The sequence below is a fragment of the Suncus etruscus genome, chromosome 2, assembly GCF_024139225.1.
Source record: "Suncus etruscus isolate mSunEtr1 chromosome 2, mSunEtr1.pri.cur, whole genome shotgun sequence".
Lineage (NCBI taxonomy): Eukaryota > Metazoa > Chordata > Mammalia > Eulipotyphla > Soricidae > Suncus > Suncus etruscus.
In genome coordinates this window covers 4,104,724-4,129,767 of record NC_064849.1, presented here as the reverse complement: position 1 = coordinate 4,129,767, position 25,044 = coordinate 4,104,724, and the positions used below count along the sequence as shown (strand labels likewise).

At 55.0% G+C, this 25,044-nt stretch overlaps 1 protein-coding gene across 1 annotated transcript in view; it reads left to right on the top strand.

Annotated features, from left to right (window-relative positions):
- The window catches only part of LOC126002013 (transmembrane protein 132D-like), a 44,031-nt gene extending 19,253 nt beyond the window's left edge, over positions 1–24,778 (top strand). Inside the window, exons 3-7 of the mRNA XM_049769214.1 lie at positions 10,394–10,537; positions 19,482–19,687; positions 20,447–20,732; positions 21,485–21,676; positions 22,160–24,778. Coding sequence (XP_049625171.1) covers positions 10,394–10,537; positions 19,482–19,687; positions 20,447–20,732; positions 21,485–21,676; positions 22,160–23,281 — 1,950 coding nt within the window. The 3' untranslated portion in view covers positions 23,282–24,778. The remainder of the gene's footprint in view (positions 1–10,393; positions 10,538–19,481; positions 19,688–20,446; positions 20,733–21,484; positions 21,677–22,159) is intronic.
- The last annotated feature ends 266 nt before the right edge of the window (positions 24,779–25,044 follow it).

Sequence of the window (25,044 nt, the reverse complement as noted above, 5' to 3'; positions counted from 1 at the left end):
CACGGAGTTTCGCTTCCTGAACTGAATACTGATGCACCCCAGGGTCCCCAACACAGACCCACACCCCAGGGTCCCCTACAATAGACACACACCCCGGGGTCTCCTAACACAGACACACACCCAGGTCTCCTCAACACAGTGACCTTGAGAGAACACGGATGGAGCAGAGTGAGAGCTTGATGACCCCTAGGCTGGGTGGGTAGGTTAGGTGGGCGTTGCGGGCTCGGGCAGTTGGGACGAGCTTCTATCTAACACGTTAATTGGGGCCTTCCATCTGCATCGGCTCAAATTAGCAAGGATCCTCCTAAAATAGCTGCCAGCTGGGCCTGCCCGGCTGGGCCCACATGGTGTGCGGTGGGGCCTGCGGTGACCGTGGCCCCGTTTCCACCGAGGCCAGAAGGCCCCCGTTTCCACCGAGTGGCAATGCGCATTCTGATGCCGGCCTGACCTGCAGCAGGACTTTGTCCTCACATTTGGGCACAGGCCTGGTTGGATGTGGCATCTTGCTTCCCACAGGGCACCAAGACATTCAGCATCAGGAGATTCGGGGGGCCCCGTGTGGCCTTGTTGGGGGGTGGCTCCACCTATCATGAGAGCCTGAACAGAGCTGGAGTGTCAGGGTCAGGGGAAACTGTGCAGGGGTGAGTGTGTAGAGTCAGGGGAGCCTGCAGGGGGGATTCAAGGTCAGGGGAGATTGTACAAGAGTGAGTGCCAGGGTCAGAGGAAGTTATGCAGGGGTAAGTGTCAGGGCCGGGGAGACTGTACAGCGGTGTCAGGGCCAGGGAAGAGTCTGTAGGGGTGAGTTGTGGGATCGGGAGATTGTGCAAGAGTGAGTGTCAGGGTTAGGGGAGACTTGCAGGGGTGAGTGTGCAAGGTCAGGGGAGAGTTGCAGGGGTAAGTGTGTGGGGTCTGGGGAGGTGGTGCAGGGATGAGTGTCAGGATCAGGGGAGACTTGCAGGGGTGAGTGTGCAAGGTCAGGGGAGACTGTAGGGGTGATTGTGCGGGACCAAGGGTAATTTGCAGGGGTGAGTGTGCGAGGTGATGGGGCGGCTGTGCAGGGGTGAGTGTGTGGCTTTGTTGCCCAGCATCTTGCATGACTCTTGGGGGTGCAGACTCGGAGTCTTTCTGGGTGACTTAGCACTCAGCACCCGCTGGCCAAGGGGATGAGGTCTGCCCCAGGTCACAAGCTAAGGAGCAGCTGGCCACGGAACAGCTCTGAGGTCTGAGGCCCAAGGCTCTGTCCCCCTTTGTTCCCTCCTCTTCCTCCATTTCCTCCTCCTCCCTCCTCCTCCTCCTTCTTTTTCTCTTCCTCCTCCATTTTCTCCTCCTTATCTTCCTCCTCCTCTTCCTCCTTCTCTTCCTCCTCCTCCTCCTCTTCCTCCTCCTTCTCTTCTTTTTCCTCCTCCTCCTCCTTCTCTTCCTCTCCTCCTCCTCCTCCTCCTCCTCCTCCTCCTCCTCCTCCTCCTCTTTCTCCTCCGCCAACCCTCCCACAGCTTGCTTGTCCATGTGCTGGACTAATAATTCCAGCCTTTGAAAGCACCGGGTGAAGTGTGAGTTTGAAGTCTGAGCACCGAAGAACGCTCAACTTTGAGAACAAAAGGTGGCGATGATTCTGCTTCTTCTGAGCAGCCGGGCTGGGAGAGGGGCTGTGCCAAGGGAAAGAGGCACTTTTGTCTCAGCAGTCGACGAAATCTCAGAGCGAGAAGTGAGAACGACGTCTCCTGTCTCCTTATTATGTCCTCGGCGCCACAATCGGATCGGATCGTTCTCAGAGTCGAGTCCAGCTTGATGAGAGGCTCGGTGAGCTCCCAGCCGCAAGTCCTCAGATAATATCTTCTTAGCTTTTTCCGCATTTACTGTCAATAATCTCGGCAGGTCAAGATCACTTGAGGATCAAATCTACATTGGGAGAGATCAGAGCGTGTCTTGGAGAAGCGTCGGCCATGTGCAAAACTATCTAAGCTCTGTCTCAAGAGGTATTTATGGGCTCCTCCATGTGGATTTTAGGCATGGCTTGATCCAGGAGTGCAGACAGTGAAATTGGGAGTATTATGAGTGCTCCTGACAGCAGAACTATCCATTTCTCTGTTCACCAGCCTTTGTTGTCTGCATTGGTCAACCTCACAATAATTTCAGGATTCCACAGTCACTGCACCTCATGACCATCAGCTAGAGCCACTGACCAGTTTTAATATCCTGTTTTTCCAGTCACAGTGGGGTCACATGCCGAGGTGGGGACTGACCTGAAAGCGGCTTCAGGAAGAGGTCATCTGAGTGGTGGGAAGACGGGCCTGGGGGAAAGGTTGGGGGCTCTGCTATCCACTGACCACTGGGGAGGCACGAGGGGTCACACATCCTGGCCCTGAATCTGGGTGGACAAACACATTGCCCACATCAGTCTATACCCGCAGCAGCGGCAGGCCTGAAATTCCTTCAGAACCTTCCTGTCCCCAGGGCTGTGTGATGGGCAGGATGCTTGGAGAGGCTGCAAATACCCAATGAATAGACAAGACCTGCCGGCACCTGTCCCCAGCCCTGAGGTTCTTGTAGGAGCTGTCCTCACCCCCCAGGTCTGTCCTTGTTTAATTAGCAGCCGCTCCTTGTCTAATGTGTATTTATGTCAGCCAGGCCCGGATTGCTTTTCTGAGCTGACATTGAGGTGTCCCTGTCCTTGAGGATACTCATGACCTGGTATCCAGGTCCCTGCATTCAGGGGGCCCTGAAGGGCCGAGGCTAAGAACACCAGGTGTATCCCAGCACTCTCTGGCCCCACTGTGTCTCCCCAGGGGTCTGGCAGGAGATGGGAAGCGGGAGAGGGAACTTGGGGGGCTGGGACCTGAGTCTCTCCTCGGGAAAGGAGGAGGGAGACTTACTCTTCACACCTATATTTTCGGCGACCTGATTGAAATAGCAACTTGGCAGCAGATCAAAATAGTGTTTTCGAGAAAGCGAGGTGGGGAGTCGTGGCTGCTGCCTGAGATTCTGAAGCTTCTAGACCAGGAGAGGCCTCTGGGCTTGTGCGGGCAGAGGTGCCAGGGAGTACTGGGCACTGCTGTGTCCGGCCAAGGACTCTGCAACTCCATCCCAGCCACACAGCCTGCCGCTGTCCTTCCATCCCTCTGTCCTTTCTTGTCCCTGTCCTCTGTTTCTCTGTCCTTCACCCCTCCATATCTCTATCCCTCTGTCCTCTGTTCCTCTGTCCTCCCATCCCTCCATATCTTTGTCCCTCTGTCCTTTCATCCCTCTGCCCTTCTTGTCCTTCTGTCCTTTGTCCCTCCATCTCTGTCCCTTTGTCCTTCCATCTTCTGTCCTTTTGTCTTTCCCTCCCTCTCTCCCTCCATCCTTCATCCCTCTGTCTCTTCCTCTCTCCCTTTGTCCTTCCATTCTTTCCTTCCGTCCCTCTCTCCTACTGTCCCACTGTCCCTCCATCTCCATGGTTCATCCAGCAAACTTGTGCAGCATCTGGGAACACAGGGGTAGGTGGTTCAGTGCCAGGCATTGGGCCTCATGCAGAGTTGGCTGACAGCAAGTGAGGGGGAGTGGGTGGCCCTGGACGTGGAATGTTCTAGAAAGTCCCAGTGTATATCTGCACAGCTGGGTTTTCTAGGCAACACCTGGTGAGTTCTGGAAGAGTGGAGCCCGGCTAGAGGCATCGAGGGATCAGGCAGTTCCAGACGCTGTCAGCCTGTGTCTGCCATGGCTCCTTTATCCCTGTGGATCTGGAGGGGCCACATGGAAGTTGCATCCGACTCGGTGGTGAAGAATGAGACATCCTGGATAGTGCTGTGGACTGAGCAGATTCAGGGCAGAGACAGTAGCTGTTCATTCCCCCTGAGAAGACGTCTCCTTCCCACACTCACTCAGTTCCAGCAGCATGAGGAAGGGCCTCCACTGTCACTTGCACCCGAGGCCAAAGACTATGGCGTGGCCTGTCCCTGCTGCTGTCCCCTGTGCCCCTCCCAGTTTCATCTTTCTGCAGCCTCAGCTAGTGTCCACCAGTGTGAAACATGTTTGTTTGCAGGACTTTGTCAGCCCCTGCCCAGTGATGCCTGCAGGGCAGGGCCATACCTGCTCACTATGGCTGGTCAGGGGGCTAGAGGGGTCCCAGCAGCCCCATGTGATGCTGGGGGTCCCTCCTGAGTGCTCATTTGGGGCCCAGTTATCCAGTCTTCTCCTACCCCTGGGTCACCGGCTCCTCTACAAGTTTGGTTCCTTTGCTCTCTGTAATCATTCTTCCTATCAGTCTGAAATAGCCAGACCTGTGCCCTATGACCTGTGCCCTTTGATCTGTACCCTATGACTTGTGCCCCTTGGCCCTGGCTACCATTGGTGCCCACTTCCCCACGACTCATGCTCCTGCTGTCCCTCTCAGGGCGGGAAAGTGACTCCCGGTCTCCTGGGCATCAGAATCCATCCTTGGAAGCCCAAGCCGGCACCTTTCCCGGGCACTGAGATCTCTGCCGTGGGGAAGGGAGCAGCTCCTGCGGATCCTCAACATGGCTCTGAAGACAGCATGATCTGAGATGCCTTCAGTCGGCTGTTGGCTAAATGCGGAAGGAAAAAGAGAAATTAATTGAGTGATCTGCCATTTGATATTGACATTTAATATTTCTCATTCATGCTAAGGAAACTCCCGTGGCAGCAGCTAATTGACTTCGCATTAAACTCACCTTTACAAGGCTCAGAGTCGAAACCCACCAGACGGTGATCACGAGGCTCACAAAGACGGGGGGGGGGGGGGGGGGAACACGCGGGTGTCAGAGGAGCCTCTGCCACCAAGCCCTTCCTGCCGTGCCGCCTGGCCCGTGCCAGCCACAAGCTCAGCAGCTGCTTGGACATCGGGGAGCAGTGGGACGGTTCCCAGCCCCAATGCTCCCCGCACAGGACACACATATTGCGGGTGTGTCGAAAGAGCTGTGCCTCTGACTGCAGGGCCCATGCGCCCGCTCATCCATCTCTGTTCCACTCCCCAGAGGATGGAACGTGCGTCCTCGCCTGGAAAATGAAATCAGAAACGTCTGCTCCAGGGAGGCTGAGAGCACGGGGTGGAGGTGGGTGGGGGGCTGCAGGAGAGAGTCCTGCGCTGCGAACCAGGAGGGGCTCTGGGCCAGCGGCGAGTGCACGTGCTTGGCCTGGGGTGGCCTCTGCTTGCATGTGTGTGTGTGGGGAGCATTCGTGTGTGAGAACAGGTGCATATGGGTGTAAATAGGGTGTTCTCGTGTGTTTGTGTGAGCGAGTTTGCATGTGTGTGTACATGTGGGGTATACATGTTTTGTGCATATGTGTGCGTGTGTGAGCAGGTATGCATGTGTATGAATGGGTATGCATGTGTGTAAGTGTGTGTGTGTGTGTGTGTGTGTGCTTTGCTGCAGAGTCAGCTCCTGGCTCTGTTGTGAGTCACAGGGCAGGGCAGAAACTCCACCTGAGACCTGGACAGAGAATCTGGGCATGTTCCAGGGTGGTCTCCCTAGAGCTGCCCACAGAATCTGGCCCAAAAGTCCAGCTCTGGAAGGAAGGTGGGGCAGAAAATGGGTGCCCTGGGCACTGTGGTGAGGCAAGGAGCCACTGCAGGAACATTGAGGACGAAGACACTGACAAGGGACTGAACATGGAACCAAGCATGGGATCAAACATGCGACCAAATATGAGACTGGACATGGGATTGAATATGGGACCAAACATGGGATCAGACATGCGACCAAATATGAGACTGAACATGGGATCGAATGTGGGACCAGACATGGAACTGAACATGGAACTTGCCTCCAGCAGCAATGATAAAAGGAAAAACAGATGATGCCTCCAGGGTCCCAGCCTCCCTGTCGTCCATCATCTCCCTGTCCCAACCCTCAGGGTCTTTGTCCCTGTTCTCTCCTGCTGTGGGACCCAGAGGGTCCCAGCCTCCGTGCTCTCCTCTTTACACACAAATGGATGCTCCCCACAAGGACCCACTGACCTCACATACATTCAGTGCCCATGGAAGGACCCAAAGTTCTCCTGAGACATTGGGGGCAGGACTTGCAGCAAATTCCACCATTGGCTTCAGACTGTCGCTGGCCTGCGAGGGTCCAGAGGATATCAGAAGAGCTGTGAGTGAAAAGTGAAGGGCTGTACATCAAAACATGGGGCTCCAACCATGACAGAGTTAGAGGGAAATTTAATTTATAGCACATATAAAAATTAGCTCCAAATGATTCATCGACTCATTTCCAAGCCTGGAACAAGAAAACCTCCTAAAGAAATCACCGGAGAAAGAAACCCTTTGTAACTTGGGATTGGGCAAAGATTTATGACACCGAAAACATGATTCAAAGAAAAAAAGAAAAAGAAGGAAAGAAATGGCCCATTGGCCATTCCTGAAGTTAGAACTTGTAATATAGTTAAAAGGATGGAAAACCTAGCCGCAGCCGGCTCAAATTGGTCTGAAATCATGTACCTGCCAAGTGCCTGTATCCAGAAATAATAACAAAACTAAAAATGGGTGTGTGGGAAGAGAGAGAAATGATTTTTGACAGCTACGAAGGCTCGTGGTGGTGGCTCGATCCGTAAAACGTTGTTGGACATTCCTAGTTATTAAACAGATGAAAAGGCAGATGCACATGAGAATGGACTGGCTGCCTGTGTGTGTGTGTGCCAGACCCCAACAGCTGGTGGGAGGCTGCAGGGTGATCCCCCAGTTCAGAGAAGACCCTCCCTCTGTGTCCGGCAGCCTGCTCGAGGTCTCTGTAAGAGATGGAGCCCTTTCTCTGCACACAGATCTTTTCCAGCAGGTTCCTGGGACCTCAATTCCTAAAGACCAGAGAAGTATGGGGGTATCATCTCCTAATGGAAAACTTTGACAGAGACTAGGAGAAAGGTTGCACCTAAAAAGTTGTCATTTTCTACTGCTGAGTGCCCACATGTATGTGTGTGTATGTGTGTGTGTGCGTGTGTGCGGGCAATCTGGCTGGCAGAGTCACCTGAGACATGCCAACCCCAGCATGTCAGCAGCCTCCAGAAGGAGGAACCGCAGGGCACACATCCACAGAAGCCAGAGGGAAAGGTGACGCATGTCCACCAGATGCCAACCAAGTTGGGCATGGCCTGGGACAATGCCACCCTGGCATGAACACTGGTGTAGCCCATATCCTCTCCGAGTTCTGGAGAAATAAGTTCCCAGAAGAACACACATGTGGTTTCCGGAAAATGCACACAGAACGTGGAAATGGCAATGAGGTGGAGAGCAGCAACTATGGAAAGGGGAAAGACCCTTTTTGGAGGGTGGTGGAATGTTCTAGAACTGAACAGTGGAGAGCTGGGTGGTGGCAGAGTTAGAGGATAAATCCGAGCGCTAATCGGACAGAAACTTTATTAAAGTTATGCAGTGAAGCCTGCCAGTCAGTCTTAATGAAGCGTCTCAAATACGGCTTAAATACACATTTAATGTACATCGATTCAGAGTCTTCGGCCGACTAATGATTAAACACTTTTAATGGACTCGGGCCCGGCTCTCCCCGCTTATGTATCTCATCACCGAAATACTTCCGAGACCTGGATTTCACCCACCTAGGCTGCCTTTGCGAATAAAAAATCAGTCCACTCACCCACAATAATAGCATTTCTGCTTCTCTCCATTATTAATAAACCACCCAGTCAACCTTGAAGCCATTTTCCACGGGCGATCTTCACAGACCTGTGTTCTCCAGGCCTGGAATGTTCCAGACAGGTTAAAGAATATGGAAGGCTCAGCTTTGGAACGTGCTTCCTTGTGGGAGAAACAGTAGGAGATGTTGGCTTTTGTGTTCCGGCAAGTGAGAACAAGGCTGCAGGTTATTTTATTTTACTGCTTTTTGGGCCACACTGGATGAGCTCTTGGCTCTGCGCTCAGAAATCACTCCTGGCTCAGGGGACCATATGAGACACAGGGGGATCAAACCAAAGTCCATTCTAGATCCGTTGCGTGCAAGGCAAATGCCCTACTGCTTGCTATTGCTCCGGCCCCTACAATTACTTTAAATCAGACTGCAAGGACCTGGTGGTTTTTCAAGAAACCAGCTTTGCAAGGCGGTGGAAACATTTATTTTCCTCAGCACCAGCATGGACATAACCATCAATTCAGCAGGGACGGAGCTGGCCGAGGTTCTCTCTTCAAGTGCCACCATGGTCGTCCTATCACAAGCACCTCTAAGCACCTGCTTACTAGCATCTGGGGACCCGACATTTGCAGATGGGCCCCACTCTCCTCCAGCCCCATCCCCGAATGTACCCCTTCTCTCTCTCCCTCAGTTCTGTGCCATCCTTCCTGCCTGCATGTTTGTGGGGTTCCACGCTGCCCAAACTCCTGCTCATGTCTTACCCGTTATTACCCGCTGACCCAGCCGATCACCATGTGGTCAGGGCAAGTCCCGTCCCTCCTGCCTGCAACTCTCAGGAATTTCCAGGCCTGTGAATATGGGGGTGTCAAGAAGAGGTATCTGGGCTTTTATTTCCACTCACGGAGCTCGTACCCAGCTGTGTGGGGTTCGTTGTCGGGCTGGTCTCCCCCCAGGTTTCAAAAATGCCACCTCCCCTCTGACACAGGGTCCTTTAACCACATTCTCAAGAGGCTTGGGGGTGGACTGGGGAACCCTGGGGGGAGATAAGAATCTTTGCTTTTGCACCAACCCCCAGGAAAGCTGCCGGTCTGCTGTGGGTATGGAGCAGGGAACTGGGGACCAGAGACCCCACTTAGCCACCCAGAAGACAGGCTGGCATGTCTGTGCAGGGAAGGAAAGGCCCTTCAGAGAGCACAGTTCCCTGCTGAACTTGGAGCACTTTGGGGTTTTTATTTTGTTTTATTTTGTTCTGTTTTGTGGCCACACCCAGTGGCACTCAGGAGTTACTCCTGGCTCAATGCTCAGGACTTCTGGCAGGCTCAGGGGATCACATAGGAGGCTGAGGATGAACTTGGGTAGGCTGTGTGCAAGGCAAAATGCCCTCCCTGCTGTGATGACATTCCAGCAGAATTCGGAGCACTCTGAAATGGGGTAAATAGCTCATGGGCTGGTGCTGGACTTTGGGCCAAGTCTAGGGCCCGTCTGTCTGGCTGAGTCTTCCCCAAATGCTGTCAGTCAGAATAGCAGGGATGTTCCCAACAGAAAAGGTGGGGTGGAGAGTAGAGAGAGAGGAGTGAGAGAGAAGAGAGAAAGAGCATAGTCAGCACCTTCACCCCTCATCTCTGCACTCCCAGCTGCCCTTCCTTGGAGTTCTGCTTTGGACCCTAGATCTGAGCCTTAAATCAGCTTAAAGTCTAGATTCAGGCTGTGCCTGTCTTGGTCATCCTGAGGGGCCATGGCTCGCATGAGAATGGGCAAATAGGCACCATGCCTGGCACACGGGGCTGGTCCAGGGGCCCTAAAGCTCACAGGGAGGTGGGGTGTTCCTTGGTCCCCCATCCTACATGTCCTCCTGGGAGCATTTGCCTCAGGATCCAAAGGCCTCTTCACTGGCTTCAGCTGACAAAGAACTTCAAGCCAGGGCTTGGCCGCATCTCCAGGGTGGGAGGTTGGGTCTGATGCCAGCCACACACACACACCGGGGGTTCGTCTCCAACATCATCCCAGTCCTCACACTGCTGGAGACCATCTCAGAAGTAATTTGGTAGCTATCACTCATCGTGGGCTCTGAACTGTGATGCCAAAGGCCTGGGATGAGAGAGTTTCTCCCCATGGGGGAAATAGGAGTTTTATCCCCAGGGAGGCACCATCATGGCCACCCAAGAGATGCTCTGGGTGCTGGAAACATCTTGCCGGAAACATCTTATAGCAGCTCAGCCCTTCTGGGGGCTCCCAACTCCTGTCCCAGAGGTGCCCCTGGGGTTGTGGGGATTCGACATGCCAGTGCAGTTCTGGAAAGCCGTATTCCAGCCCCTGACGGCGTGATTGACCAGCTGAGTTCACGCTGGCACCAGCTCTTCTTCTGGAAGGTTCAGGAATGGACTGATCTGGTGCCTGAGCCCCTGGGCAGCAGCACAGAAAAGAAGTGTGTCAGGACATAGGGCAGTGTCCAGGTCCATCTCCCCTCAGGCCCCGGCTCTGCCCTGCCTTGCTTTGTGCTGCAGTATGGGGGTGTCTCTGCGACCCCCACTGGGCTCAGGGATTGGGTGCCAGAGCCTCAGAGCCTTTCTCAGGCCTTCACAGCTGTGGTGAGGAGGTAGTGGGGCCCACGTTGGCACCTCTGGATCCTGTCGAGGTGATGGGCCTCTCTGTGTGGCACCTCTCTGTGGCTTGTGGGGCCATGTGGCTCCCAAGGGCAGGACCAGCTGATGGAGCTGCAAGGGCAGGTCCCGGAAGTCAGCAGACACCATGGGCAGTGCAGGGACCCCTGTGTGAACGGAGCCCGGCAGGGTCTGACTTGGGCCACGTGTGTCTTACAGGAAGCTGAGGTACTCAACACAGCAGTGCTCACTGGGAAGACCGTGGCTGTGCCCGTGCGCGTGGTGGCGGTGGAGGAAGACGGTTCTGTGGTGGAGGTTCGGGGCGCTGTGGAGTGCTGGTCCTCAGACGATGATGTCATCAAGGCAAGTGTCCCCATGGCCACTGTCTGGTTCGGCCCCATCAGAGGATCCCGAGAGAGGGACCAAATCTCGGTGCCCAGGTCCGAGAACAGTGCCAAGCATGGGCATTGCGGGGTTCTGCTTCCTCAAGATTCCTCCAGGCCAGCTCTTGTCTCTGACCCTGACCCCTGACCTCAGGAAGGTGGGTTTGCCTCCATATGTGAGAGCAGCTCTTCCTGCCTGGTGTGTGAAAGGCTGATGCAGCCCCAGGGGAGTGTTAATTTGTATGAAAAGGGTGTCACAGGTCGACCCACACACTCATCTGTTGGGGTCACAGGATGCAGGGAGGGCGCTTCCCTTGCATGAGGCCAAGCTGGGTTCGATCTCTGGCATCCCATAGGGTCCCCCGAGCACCACCATGAATGAACCCTGAGCACAGAGCCAGGAGTGAGCCCTGGTCTTGGCCCCGCATCAAAGACAAATAAAACGGGGCGGGAGAGATAGCATGGAGGTAGCACATTTGCCTTGCATGCAGAAGGACAGTGGTTTGAATCCCGGCATCCCATAAGTTCCCCTGTGCCTGCTGGGAGTGATTTCTGAGCGTAGAGCCAGGAGTAACCCCTGAGCACTGCCGGTGTGACCCAAAACCCCCCAAAAAAAAAAAAAAGACAAACAACCAGGGCCAGAGCAATAGCACAGAAGTAGGGTGTTTGCCTTGCACATGACTGACCTGGGACAGACCTGGGTTCTTTTCCCAGTATCCTATATGGTCCCCTGAGTTTGCCAGGAGTGGTTTTGAGCATAGAGCCAGGAGGAACCCCAGAAAAAAATAAAATAAAAAGGGTCTCTCTATAATATATATGTATATATATAGCCCAAAAACCAAAAAAAAAAAAAAGACAATTTCTGAGGAAAGAACCCAGATGCCAGGCCTGGCCATCTCTCCTTCTCCCCAACTTGGGATTGTTATTTCCCAGGGGACAGTCTCAGCTGCAGAGCCCAGGGGTCACATTAGCAGTGGGGAAGTGCCAAGGGCCTGTGGACACCCACCTTGAGCTTTCACTGGCCTCACCAGCCCCGATTCCATTCTCTCTGAGTCTCGAGGGATCGTATGTGCTCCAGGGTGTCCTGGGGCTTTGCGCTGAATAGTTCTTCCTCATCGAAGCTAAGAGCAAAGTCTCCCCTTCACACAAATAGGTGGTTTGTGTGTGAACATGCAGATGGGGTACACAACTACCCTTCCTGCAACCCCTTCCTACAATGCTCGGATATATAGAAAGAGTCTGTGGAAAAGGGTAAATTTAGTGAAAAAATAATAATGATTACTAGCTCCATCTTTGGGTCATACACTGTTGAATCCCATCTTTCTACTTGTTTATTTATATATATATTATTATTTTTGGTACGTTTTTAGTCTCTGGTACAGAATTATTTATGAATGATGAAAATTTTAATACCACCTTGGTGTTCTCTTTCCTTTGGCTCAAAGTGTTGTGTTGAATATTATTTTTATGATAATATAAAATACGACTCAGAAACTGGCCAGCCTTGCCCACCAGAGGCTCTGCTCCTGGCTTTGTCCCCTCCTCCCAAACTACACAGAGACCCCCTTATCAACACGGTCCCTCCTGCACAGCCACTCTGCCCCTTGTGGACTGCAACTCCTGTTTCTTCCTGCCAGGCCCCGTCGCCTCCTCACCATGCACCCCAGCCTGACTCTTCCTGCCCTTCCACTATCCACCTCCAGAATGATCAGTGTCCTACTGGCCCCTCAGCTGCACTCCCCACAGTGCCCACTGCCCTCTCCGTTCACCAGCTGGTGGCACCACTTGCCCCTTGCCTGCTTGGTGCTTGTCGAGCAGGGAATGGGACATCTGTCCCCACCGGTTTGCTCCTGAAGGGACACAAGGCAGAGCCCTGAATCTGGGCTGATTCCAGATTCTGATTGTAGAGAGAGAGGGAGAGGATGGATGGACAACTGGGCGGATACTGCCTCCTTGGTCCGGACACACGTGCACACAGAGACACATGCCTGCTCAAAAGATGCAACACAATGTGCTTGCACACAGAGAGAACATACATGTGCTATGTGGCATAAACACGGACACTTATGCAGGCTTGTGTGTGCACAGAGACATGTATGCAAGGCTCACACATACATATATGAGGTGTGAAACATACACATGTGTCTCCATTCATATGAACACTGAGATATACTTGTACACAGACACATGAATTCACCACACATATGCACAACATGCCTGCACACAGATACATACACGCACGTAGACATCCTGGCAGCCCTGTCTCTCCAGCACTTCCCGGGGCGTCTGACTGCAGGACGAATCCATGGGTGGCAGGTTGCTGCTCTGGTCCCACCTTCCCTTCCTGTGGCTACACATGAGCCTCCCTCTGCCCTTCCCTCAGCTGTACTGGCCTGTCAGGGGTGCTGGGAGCACCAGGAACAGAGCCCTGGGAAGAAGCAAGGCCCCTCTCTGGAGATCCCAGCACAGTCATGAAAGCAGCCTAGGACTAAGGAGCTTCATGTGACTCGGCCTCAAACAGTGGCCAGATTGAGGATGTGAGCAGGAACAGAACAGGAGGGCAGCGGGAGGAGTGTGGAAGAGGGAGGGGCAGGGCGGAGGGGTCAGAGCACCATGATGGGCTCCAGCCCTTCTCTCAGAAGCGGCTCTGGGTGCAGAGCTTTCGGGGGTGGGGGGCGACTGTGGAGCACAGCGGCCGTATGTCACGGCATCCGGAACCCTCTCAGGAAACATGGGGTAGGACATGCAGTGTCTCGTGTGCTCCGTCGTCCATTCACCCATCCAGAAGACTGCACCCGCCTTGCCCCCTGGCTATAAGCGCCTGGCACTGCTCTGGGTCCTGTGCAGATGATCCAGTCTCTGCGTCTAGCACCGTCTGGGCCTTCCTGCCCGCTCCAGTCCTGCACCTCTTATGAATTCACAGTTCGCAGCAGGCTGGTCTCCGGGAACCCGTCCTCACCCGCATCGCCTCGCCCAACAGGCCAGGAGCAGCGAGAACTGTGAAAGCGGTCTGGAGATTCATGATTATTTATGGGAGGTCGGACCACCGAGGGCCCAATTAAGGCCAACTGCAGGCGGGCTCTGTGCCCATGTACTGGCCTCGGGGATCCTAGACGGGCTGGCACGGGGCTGTGCAAACACTCTGCCATGCACCAGCCCTGGTGGGGAAAGCTTGGAGGCAAAGGTCAAGTCTTTGCTTCTGAGTACTAACTGACTATTGGTGACTTTTTATTTTTTTATTCAAAAAAATTTTTTTTTTGTTTTTGGGCCCCACCTGGTGGCACTCAGAAATACTCCTGGCAGAAATACTCAGGGGGAACCTATAGGATGCTGGGGTTCGAACCAAGATTGGCTGCATGCAAGGCAAGTATTCTCTTCGCTGTGCTGTTACCCTGTCTCCTGTTGATGGCTTTTAAGGAGAAGCCACAGTGGTGGCACAGCAGTGGCTGACCCTCAGAGAAGCAGCCAGAATGTCCTAGAAAAGTGTTCGTACGGCTATGAGCCTACAGACACCAGGGCCATCTGCGGTCGCTGGCCCAGCTGCCTGGGTGTCGAGAGCAGAGCTGAATGTCGTGAAAAGGCAGATGCTAAACATGCAAGAACCCACTGCAGAACTGGACTTGCTTCTCTGCAGGCTCCAGGCTGATACCCCAGCCACGCTCACCACCACACGGTGACTGCCACCACTCCAGCCACCGCTCCAGCCACTGCACATTCCCACTGTGTATCTCGGAGTTACGTTTCCTGTCTGACCAGCAGCAGCAGCAGCAGGTGTGCATGTGTGAAATGCTCGACTCATCAGGAAGGGGAGACGCAGACGAGGGGGCCCAGAACTCGTCTCGGAACGGCAGCAGCTGGAGCCCGAGACAGATGCGGATGCAAGAACTGCTGAGTCAGAAACGGGCGCTGAAGTTTCACAAACAAAAATAAAACGCATCGCTGAGGCCAGGAGGTGCTGGAAGCGGTGAGCGCAGCCCGGCAGGCAGAAGAGCCCAGCACCAGCACCACCACTATCAGCAGTGCGGGTAGAACTTGGCGGCCCCCAGTCAGGGCACTAGCCACGGAGTAACCCCTGCACTCTGGACACTGCATGGGTCGCCCCCAAGCTTTGCTCCAGGGGAGGCCGGTCCCAGCTGGAGCAGCTCCAGGAGGGACGGGGGTGACAGTGTGGCGTTCAGCCCGTCACAGCTAAGAGCAATAAATTCATTGTTACAGAATAAACTAAAGGTGTTAATCGATTTAATTAATTAAAGGGATTTAATTAATTAAATCTGGGATTGGCCAAGCCACAGAGACGCGAGCTGATGATGTTTCTAGGGGTTGGACGAATGCCCTCATCCAGCGTCCAGCGTCCAGCAACCTGCTGAAATGCCTGGTGGTTCCAGGAGCGGCTCTTCCTGAGGTGCATACCAGCCCCCCATTGAGCCGAGTGCTTCGAGGATGCAACCTGATTCGGAGGCTAATGGGAGAGCCTGGGGGAGCCATTACCTGCGGGGCCGTCCTGCCCGTCTTCAGCGCCGTCAGCCAGCCGGGAAAGCTGCAATTTTCTGCAGCTAATAGCTCCGCTTCTCACAAAGGAGAAGCCGCTTTCCCCAGAAGCGCCCTGAGTTACGCCAATGGCTTCTGTTAGCTCTGATCTGTCATTTCGGGGGTCGCGGGCAGGGCTGACTCATCAGGGCTCGCTTCAGGACCGGCTAAGAGGCTCTGCGAGGAAGGAGGGATCTGCCCCATTTTTCTGGGACGAGGGTCTCTGCTTGTTGCAACCTGTGCAGTTGGGGGGGGATGTGGTGGGGGGAACGTGAATCCAAGCACAGGGCTGGGCTGGTCCCCCACTCTCTGCCGGGCTCTGGTCAGACGTGGACTGTTTCCAGGGGTGTGGGAGCTCAGCCCCAAGAAGCCAGCATGGGCCCGAGCAGCCCAGCGAAATGGCACCTGAATCTGGTCCCCATGTCCCATGGCCACTGTCCCCATGCCTCGGAAAAGACAGACGAAAGGGGACGGGGATACGTGTTCTCTGGAGGCCCTTCCACGAGCACCCAGGTCCCCCTGTCCAGCAGCAGCAACCCAGACCCAGATATGCTGCGTCTGACAGCATCAGGGAAGCCTTAGGTCCCGGAGCCCGAGTCCTCCTGGGTTGTGCGGACTCGCACACGGCACACACCACACACACACAAATACACTGCATAGTGTGCATAGAGAACGTGTGTGGACAATGGTATGTGCAAGAACACGCGTGTAAACACATTATGTTCCCGTTGACGCCCAGAGCCTGTCACGTGCACCCACGCACACAATCTACACACACACACACACACACACACACACACACTCACTCACTCACACACGCACTAAGACCTGAGCGAATCCTTCCCTCTGCTTCCCTGGCGCTGGGCCTGCTGCTGCCCCCTGCAGGCTGGAAGCATCACTCCAAGGACAATACCTGGCAGTGGCAGAGGGTACCAATCACCCTCACCCCTGGCCTGTCAGAACAAACTGGGTGACTAGTGTGCTTGGCATGGCCCCCAAACAAAAAGAAACATAAATAAAAGGGGGCCAGAGAGGTAGAACAGCGGTAGGGCTTTTGCCTTGCAAGCAACCAATCCAGGATGGACAGTGGTTGGAATCCCAGCATCCCATATGGTCCCCGAGCCTACCAGGATGGATTTCTGAGCAGAAAGTCAGGAGTAACCCCTGAGTGCTGCCGGGTGTGAACCAAAAACCAAACTAAATAAATAAATAAAGGAAGCTGCATATATATATATATATATATATATATATATATATATATATATATATATATATATATATATATATATATATCTGAGGATAAATGGACCACACCGTGACCAAAGCCTCACTAGCAAACCCAGACAAATCCTGCCTGTGAACTGTGACAGGACAGGAGTCCAGCTCTTCCAGCCCTCTCACAACCGCTCCATCAGCTCTTGGCCCATGCCTCATGTTCTCAAGGTGGCTGCCATGGCTCCAGCCACTGGGCTCAGCTGCAGGCATTTAAGAAGAAAAACAACGTGGGCCAGGAAATGCCTGAAAAGCCTCTCCAGGAACCCGGCAGCTCCTCCCTTTGTCCAAAAAAGTCACTTGCTGCGGGAGTCCAGAAAGGGGCCCAGCAGGGCCCAGCAGCAGCCCCAAATCTCGTTTTCCCAAAGTCCCCCAGAGGGAACCTGGCCGCACACACCGCCTATGAGTGGCACCGTGGCGATGCCTTGCAGGTGTGCGTGCTGGTGTCAGACTTGCTTCTCCTTCCACTGACAAGCGGCGCCTGGCAAACAGCTCCAAAGGAAAAACATATTTTTTCACCCTAATTCTGCAGCACCGGCGTTTCCTCCCCTGAAAAGTGCTTTTTGAATGATTTGTTGCAAATAACAAACGGTGCCGGTGCCGGATGGTGGGATGCGGCTCCGAATCCAGCTCTTTGTAAATAGGGTGATTGCTTTGCAGTAACGCCCCTCCCCTTGCAGGCCCAGTTCCCACAGAAACCCTGGGTGGCAGAACCTTGGAATTGTCCAGACGAAGCTGAGCTAGAAGTCCAGAATTGTGTCCTCCTGCAAACAGTCCAGAAAAATATTTGCTTTTAATTTCTTTTTTTTTTTTTATTTCATCTCAAGTTTCTGAACCTGAAGCTTGTGTGTGCTCAGCAGGAATTCAATTATTGAGGTGTGTTTGGGGACACTGACGGGACCCCAGTAACAGTTGGGAAAATCAAGCAGGAGGGTCAAAGTCAAGGCTTCTGCTTCCTAGCCTCCTCCGTTCCCTGTTGGAAGAGCTCAGATTCTGGAACCTTCTGGGATAGTCAGTCTTTGGGAACAAGAGTACCTGGTGGTCTTTTCTCCAAAAACAGACTGTTTACAGCTCAGGGGGATGGGCCCGGAGAGATAGCACAGCAGCGTTTGCCTTGCAAGCAGCCGATCCAGGACCAAAGGTGGTTGGTTCGAATCCCGGTGTACCATATGGTCCCCTGTGCCTGCCAGGAGCTATTTCTGAGCACACAGCCAGGAGTAACCCCTGAGCACCGCCGGGTGTGGCCCCAAAAGCAAAAAAAAAACAAACAAACACAGCTCAGGGGTTTGGGGACATGCCTCCAGAGTATGTGGGCTGCCACTGCTAAGGCAGACTGTGGACAGGACTGTGGTCCTGTCCCCTCTAGCTCTGTGACCCCTGCCCTGGGCCCTGGAAACTCCCCCATGAGGAAGAACTTTTCCCTCCAGCCCCTGAGGCCTGGTCTTGATACCCACATGCTCAGACATCTTACACGGGCACACCAAACATCACACCCCAGTCCAGGAAGCCTTCTTCCAGCCCTGGGGTCCGCCTGGGAAGAGGAGGTGGTGCCTTCCCTGCTCCAGAGCCAGGTCTGGCCTGGCTGGGGGAAAATGCTGCCATCTGCATCTGTATGGACGGACCAGTGGGGATACTGCTCAGTGAAATGTCAGAGAAATACCATCTGTTTTTACGTTGGAGATGAAGCCACGAAGGAAAGACACGAGGAAGAAAAGCAGGGCCGGTCTGACAGCAGGTGGGCTAGGAGACAGGGGCTTGGGGCAGAATAGGCACCAACGGACAGGCGCTGGAGAACTGTTTTTCAACAGGGACCTTAGACCATGCCTATATCAGGGACCATGGCATTGCATAGAGTTAGCTAAGTGCCTAAAGAAGGTGGAGGCCTGGGGCCCTGGCTGGTCTGGCTGATTTGTGTGCAGGGGCTGAGTAGTAAAAGAATGAAATTTGGTGGGGCTGGAGTGATAGCACAGCAGTAGGGCATTTGCCTTGCATGTGTCCGATCCAGGATGGACTTTAGTTTGAATCCCGGCATCCCATATAGTACCCAGATTCACCAGCAGTGATTTCTGAGAGCCAGGAGTAACCCCTGAGACCTGTTAGGTGTGGCCTCCCCCAAAAATAAAAACAAAAACAAAATGTGAAATTTGGGCCAGAACAATAATAGTACATCTGAGAGAACATTTGTCTTGCATGCAACAGATCTAGGTCCAATCTTGGGCATCTTGAGTCTGCCAGGAGTGATTTCTAAATACAGACTCAGGATTAATATCTGAGCACTGCCAGGTGGCTTCAAAATCCAAAAAGAAAGAAAGAAATTTGACTCAGAAAACCTGGTGACTCCCCATGAATCTGGGGGTCCCATCTGTACTGTAGTGTCCTTCTGGCCTCCTGTGGTTCGTGGGTCCAGCCCCAGGTAGTGAGTTCCAAGGAAGGCCATTGCTTCTGCGTCCTTCAGACCCAAGAGGGATGGGGAGCATCTGGGACTCCCCCAATGCTGCATGGCCTCATCCTCGAAGCTCAGAGCCTCTCCGACTCGACCTCATCTCTCCCTCCCACCGCACTTTCCCCGAGGTCCCCCAGTTCCAGCACAGTGGCACCCCCACATCACTGCAGAGGGAGGTCTGGCCCATCCTCAGCTCCCCAGTGCTCGTGATGGGTCTGGCTTCTGCCTCGGCCTCCTGTGCTCTCCAGGGCTTGAATGACGAGGAGAAACACTGTTCACTGCAGTTTTCAGAGAGGCTGAGAGTGGGGAGGAAGCCTCACTGACGCGTGTTCTAGCAGACCTTGACACTGGATCAAAGTGTTAATTTGGGGGGGGTGCTAATTCGACAGAGCAAGACATTCCCGAGAGCCACCCAGCGCTCGCCTGTCCATGTTCTTCATTAGCTGCCTCCCCAGAGCCTTGGGGGGCCGGCAGGCAGGTGCGAACAGCACTAATTAGTTAGAAGCGCCTCCCCAATGCCCTTCCTGCAGACAGGGACTGGGGTGGTTGTGGCAGGAAATGCCAAGAGGGTGTCCTGGGAAAGCTACAGAACACTGAGCAGGGAGGTCTGAACCAAGGGAGGGAACCCAGTGGGAACAGGCATGCATCCGGGTGCCTCGTCAACCTTCCTACACCCCTGCAGGTGTCCGACAGCTGTGACTCTGTGTTCCTCAACGGGAAGGAGATGCGGGGCCGCGTGCGGGCCACCGTGCACTTCCGCCACCACGGCCTGAGCCGGGCGCTGGAGCTGACTGTCTGGGCACCGCGGCTGCCACTGCTCATCGAGGTCTCCGACCCAGAGCTCAACCAGATCAAGGGCTGGCGGGTGCCCGTTGTGGCCAGCAAAAGGTGGGTGCAGGGGCTGGAGAGATAGCACAGTGGTAGGGCCTTTGCCTTGCATGTGGCTGACCTGGAATGGACCCGAGTTCGATTCTTGGCTTTCTATATAGTCCCCCCCTTCCAGTCTGCCCAGAGTGATTTCTGAGTGTGGAGTAACCCCTGAGGGTTACTGGGTGTGGCCCAGCTGACCTCTGCCTCCCTAACCCCTCACTGGGCTTTAGCCCCCACTCAGTCAGGGTTCTGGAGACTTTCTGCCATGTTCCAGTTGTGCCCAGATACATGAGGTGCAGACAGGACATGGGGCCCTGGACAGCGAACTCTCCTGCCTACTTAGATGGGCCACGGAGCTGTGGGGCTTCTCTTGGGTGGCCCCTGGGATGGTCTGCACCCACCTGCTCTGGGGCCTCGCCTGGGGGACTGAGGGTTCCCAGGAGCCTGCGCTGAGGCCAGAGAGTAGCCCTGGTGACCCTGGCCACATCCCCTAGGGCCTAGGGCCTAGGAGCATCTGGCAGGATAAGGGGCAAGAAGACAGAGAGGCTCTGTGCCTCACCAGGAAGTGATCGGGGGACACGCAAGTGGCCAGCAGCATCCATTCATGGCTCCTTGCCTCAGGCGGGTCCATGTCCCAATGGCCACTTCTGCATGTGCTGGCCCTTTCTGGACTCTGGGCAAAGTCAGAGGTGCCTAGGTTGGGTGTCCCCAAAGACTTCGAGCATTGGCCATGGAAGTGAGCTCTGTCCACCTGCTGACCCCACTCTGATCCCATAGGCCAGGCCAGGACCAGGAGGAGGAGGAGGAGGAAGAGGAACAGCAGCAACACAGGGCTCGGGGCTGTGCCCTGCAGTACCAGCGGGCCCTTGTGCGCGTCCTCACGCAGTTCTCGGCAGAGGCAGCAGATCCTGGGGCGCCCCCCGCACACCTGCTGGGTCCCGACTGGCAGGTGGACGTCACGGAGCTGGTCGGGGGTTCGATACAGGTGGAAGAGCCACGTGTCGCCACCCTCCAGCAGGGGCCAGTCCTGGTGGGCCGGGAGCTAGGCATGACCACGCTGCAGGTGAGCCCAGAGCAGCCTCGGGGATGGTCCCGGCAGCAGGGCATGGCCTGGGAGCAGGATTGGGGGTGACTCCCTGGGACAGGTGTGGGGAGACGTCGGGAAACTCCCACCAGGGTCTCTGAGCTGAGCCTCGGCTTCTCCGCCTGCCCAGACTCCCCGGGGACCCTGCAGGATGGTTGCAAGGGCTAAATGTGAGCACACATGGGCCATCCTTCTCCGTGCTCATATGCACACACGTGTTCCTGTCATGCATGTTGTACACATGTCCCATCATTGACCTATATGACTCCCATCACATGACAAACATCCCTGCCATCTGATACATGTGTGTCCTTGTCACATGATGCTTAAGTTTCCTGCCATGTGATACATCTATTTTTGCTGTCGCTAAACATGACTGTCTCATCACATGACACATGCATGTTTTGCACTCAGAACACACATGTTTCTGTCATATGGCCCATGTTCTTACTGTCCCATGACATGTGTGCTCCTGATGCCCTGTGAAAATGCATGTTCCTGTTGCTCTGTGACACGTGTGTTCCTGCTGCCCTGTGACATTTGTGTGTTCTGTTGCCCCCTTGAGTGCTCCTACTGCCCTTGATGCCTGTGTCCCCACAGCCCAGACACCCTGGAGAGCGACTGCTTCTGCATGTCCCTCTGTCCTTCATTCCTCTGCCCCACATCCCTCTGTCTCACGTCCCTCTGTCTGGCGTCCGCCAGCACGTCCAGAGCCTGAGGTCCCCCTGCAGGTCCTGTCCCCTCTGTCGGATGCCATCCTGGCTGAAAGGACCATCTCGGTGCTAGACGAGAAAGTGGCCGTCACCGACCTGGGAGTGCAGCTGGTGGCGGGTCTCTCGCTGTCACTGCAGCTCAGCCCGGGCAGCAACAGGGCCGTGTTCGCCACAGCTGCAGCTCAGGACCTCCTGCAGAGACCCAAGCAGGTGGGCAGCACTGGGCGGTGCCCAGGGCTCGCTCCTGGCACAGTGCTCAGAAATCACTGCTGGTGGGGCTCAGGGGACTCTGTGGGGTGTCTGGGTTAAACCTTGCTAACAGTGGCAGTATTGCCCTCCCACTATACAGCTCTACAGTGACTGTGACTCCCTTTGAACCTGTGATGCCCTCTGACCTCTTGCCCTCTGACCCATGACACCACTGACATCTGACACATATTGACCTTTTACCTGTCACCCTCTGACTTATGATGCCCTATGACCCTTTGCTCTCTGACTCATGAACACTCTCATACCCTCATACCTGTGACACTCTCATGCCCTCTGGCCCATAATGCCCTCATGCCTCTGAGTCCCTCCTTTCTCCCTGTGCCATGCATGTTCGTCCATGTGGGGGGGGGGAGGTGGGGAGGAGCCGCTCACTGCTCTGCAGAGAGTCCCATGTTCCCCCTTCTCATGCCCCCTTTCCCCCAGGAAGCGGCCCTCAGCTGCTGGGTCCAGTTCAGTGATGGCGCCATCACGCCTTTGGACATTTATGACAGCAAAGACTTCTCCCTGCTGGTCACGTCCCTGGACGAGAAGATGGTGTCAGTTCGGCAGGACACCAGGTCGCCATGGCCCGTGGTGGCAGCTGAAGCAGAGGGGCAGGGCTCCCTGGTGAGGGTAGAGCTGGCCATCAGCGAGCCGTGCCAGAAGTCCAAACGTAGGAGTATGCTGGCCGCAGGGACGGCCAGCCTCAAGGTCCAGTTTGGTCGGAGTGACTCTCGACCAGACCCCAGTGAGGGCAGGTACAAGGGGGCAGCAGCTCCCCTGGAGGCAGGAGCCGGGGACCGCCGGCCTCGATGGCCCACACAGGACTGGAGCCGCCCAGGAAGCCCATCCGCCAGCCACTCGTCCATGGGCCTCCCAGCCACGCCAAGGACTCCCTTCCTGCAGCGGGAAGACATATGGACATCGTACCCCATTCCTTCAGGGTCCCCAAGCTTCCCAGCACAGCCAGAGCTGCCCAGAGACCACGGGCCCACAGTAGGCAGTGAGCTGGCCCAGGCTGCCAAGGGGCCAAGCGACCTGGAGGTGGGCATGTATGCACTGCTTGGCGTCTTTGGCCTGGCCATTCTGGTCTTCCTGGCCAACTGCGCCGCCTTCACCCTCAAGTACCGGCACAAGCCAGTCCCCTTCGAGGTCTCAGAAGGGGTGACCCATGCGCATGACTGGGTGGGCCTAAGCCAGCGTGTGGAGCTGCTGGGGGACCCTCTGAACTTTACCTCCTGCCCAGATGAGCAGACCACGGTCCTGGGCAGGGGCCTGGATGGCGAGGAGAGCAAGTACCTTCTGGCCACCAGCTCCCCCCCCAGTCTCAGCCGGCATCCAAGCAGGGCCGACAGGAGGGACCGCAGGGCTGAGCCTCCCACTTCGCCCACATCCAAGCGGAAAAGAGTGACTTTTACCACTTTCATCTCCTCCTCGCCCGGCGACGGGGAACCAGCCATGCTGACCTGCGGAGAGGCCCCTGACCACTGGGGCTGCGGGACCAGGGACGAGGGTCTCTGGGAAGGCCAGCACTGCCACCAGGAGCCTCCTCGTGAGGGTGTGTGAGCTGCAGAAACCCAGGGCTGATTCCACTGTGCAGCGTGGGAGCAGGACCACCAGGGCCCACCCCCTCGACATGACACGGCGGTGTAGGATGTATGCAAGGGAGACGGGTGCAGGCCCCGTCTACACCGCAGTGGGAAGCCTGAAGCCAGGACAGTGTCCTGTGCAGGGTAATATGGTGGAGCACTCACCTTTGAGGCAGCTCGCCGGCTCCCGCGTCCAGGCAGCACAAACTGGTCTTTTCCCACATGGACAGACGGACTGATGGGGAGGCATCCACAGCATAGAAACATGGTGTCGCCATGTCCTTCCATTGCCCCTGGACAAGCCCAGCCCTGCCTTGGGCCACCCCAGTCTCTGCATCTCTGGCCACCCAAGGACTAGGCTCCTTCCTGGGGGTATGGGGATCCAATAGGGACTGTCTTTGGGGGTCACTATGTCTTCTCCATGGAGGTGTGGTTGGCAGAGACCTGGCTACAGGCCCAGTTGAGGGTGGGGCAGAGGCCTTTCTTCACTCTGCACCTCAAGTTGGGGCCTGGGTGGGGTGCAGGACTTCCACAGCAGTGCCCAGTGTCTCTGGTCCTGGCACACAACAGCCTCCCCTCTCTGCCCGGCCAACCCCCTGGATGATGTGGGGACCTCCTGGGCTCCCCTCCCCGAACCTCAGCTTCCCTTGGGCAGAAGCTCAGACTATTGTGAGGGTGCCCAGAAATCTCCTTGTCCCCCAGATCTGTGGTCAAGCCAGACCAGCCACACTACAGGGTCGGCCCTGTTGGGACACAGTGGCCACAGGAAATAGCATGGGAATAAGTTGGGTATATGGAGACAGGGACATCTGTATAATGGTGACATGTATGTAGACTAGGACATGTGTGTATAATGATGACGTGTGGAGACAAGGATATGTGTGAAGACAATGACAGATATGTATAATGGTGGTATGTGTGGAAACATGTATGTAGAAAGGGAAGTATGTGGAGACACTGACATGCATATAATGGTGGCACTTTGAAACATGCATGTAAGTGGGCACAGGTGTATACCAGATATGTGCACAGTGACAGGTTTGGGGACATGTATGTAGATATGGAGTGTATAGACAGTAACACATATGGAGACAGGAATGCTAAAAACACGGACGCATGTGATGATGAGACATGGTGGCTATGGTATGTGATAGTGACCTATATGAAATGAAACATGTGCACAGACTGTGACTGATGTGTATGAATGGTCATGTGTGTGGGCAGTGAGACATATAGTCAGTAGCATTCATATACACATGTGTGAATGGTGCTGTGTATATAGATGGTGACTTGTATGTAGGTGGTGGCAGACAGGTAGGAACACTGATGTGTGTAATCATGTGTGTAGAAACAGCTGCACACACATCTAGACAGGGACATGTATGCATAGAGCACAGGTGCATGAAGCCACATGTGTGCAGGCAATAACTTGTGTGGGTGCTGACACATGGGTTGATAGTGACATGTGTGTGAATGGTGTTGTGTGTTAGGCAGTGACACATGTGCATAGGTGACATATGTAGGCAGGGAACATGCTGGGCAATAATGTATGAGCAGTGACACATGTGTAGGTGATTAATAGGCAGTGGTGTGTCTTGACAATGAACAATGACACACATGTGCAGATGTGTTAGCCGTCACGCCACCATGGTGCAATCTGGTCCCACATCATTGTCCTGCGTGTGAGCTCCGGGGCTGCTGGTCAGGGGTAGGCAGGTTGTATTGCCCGTCTGTGCCATC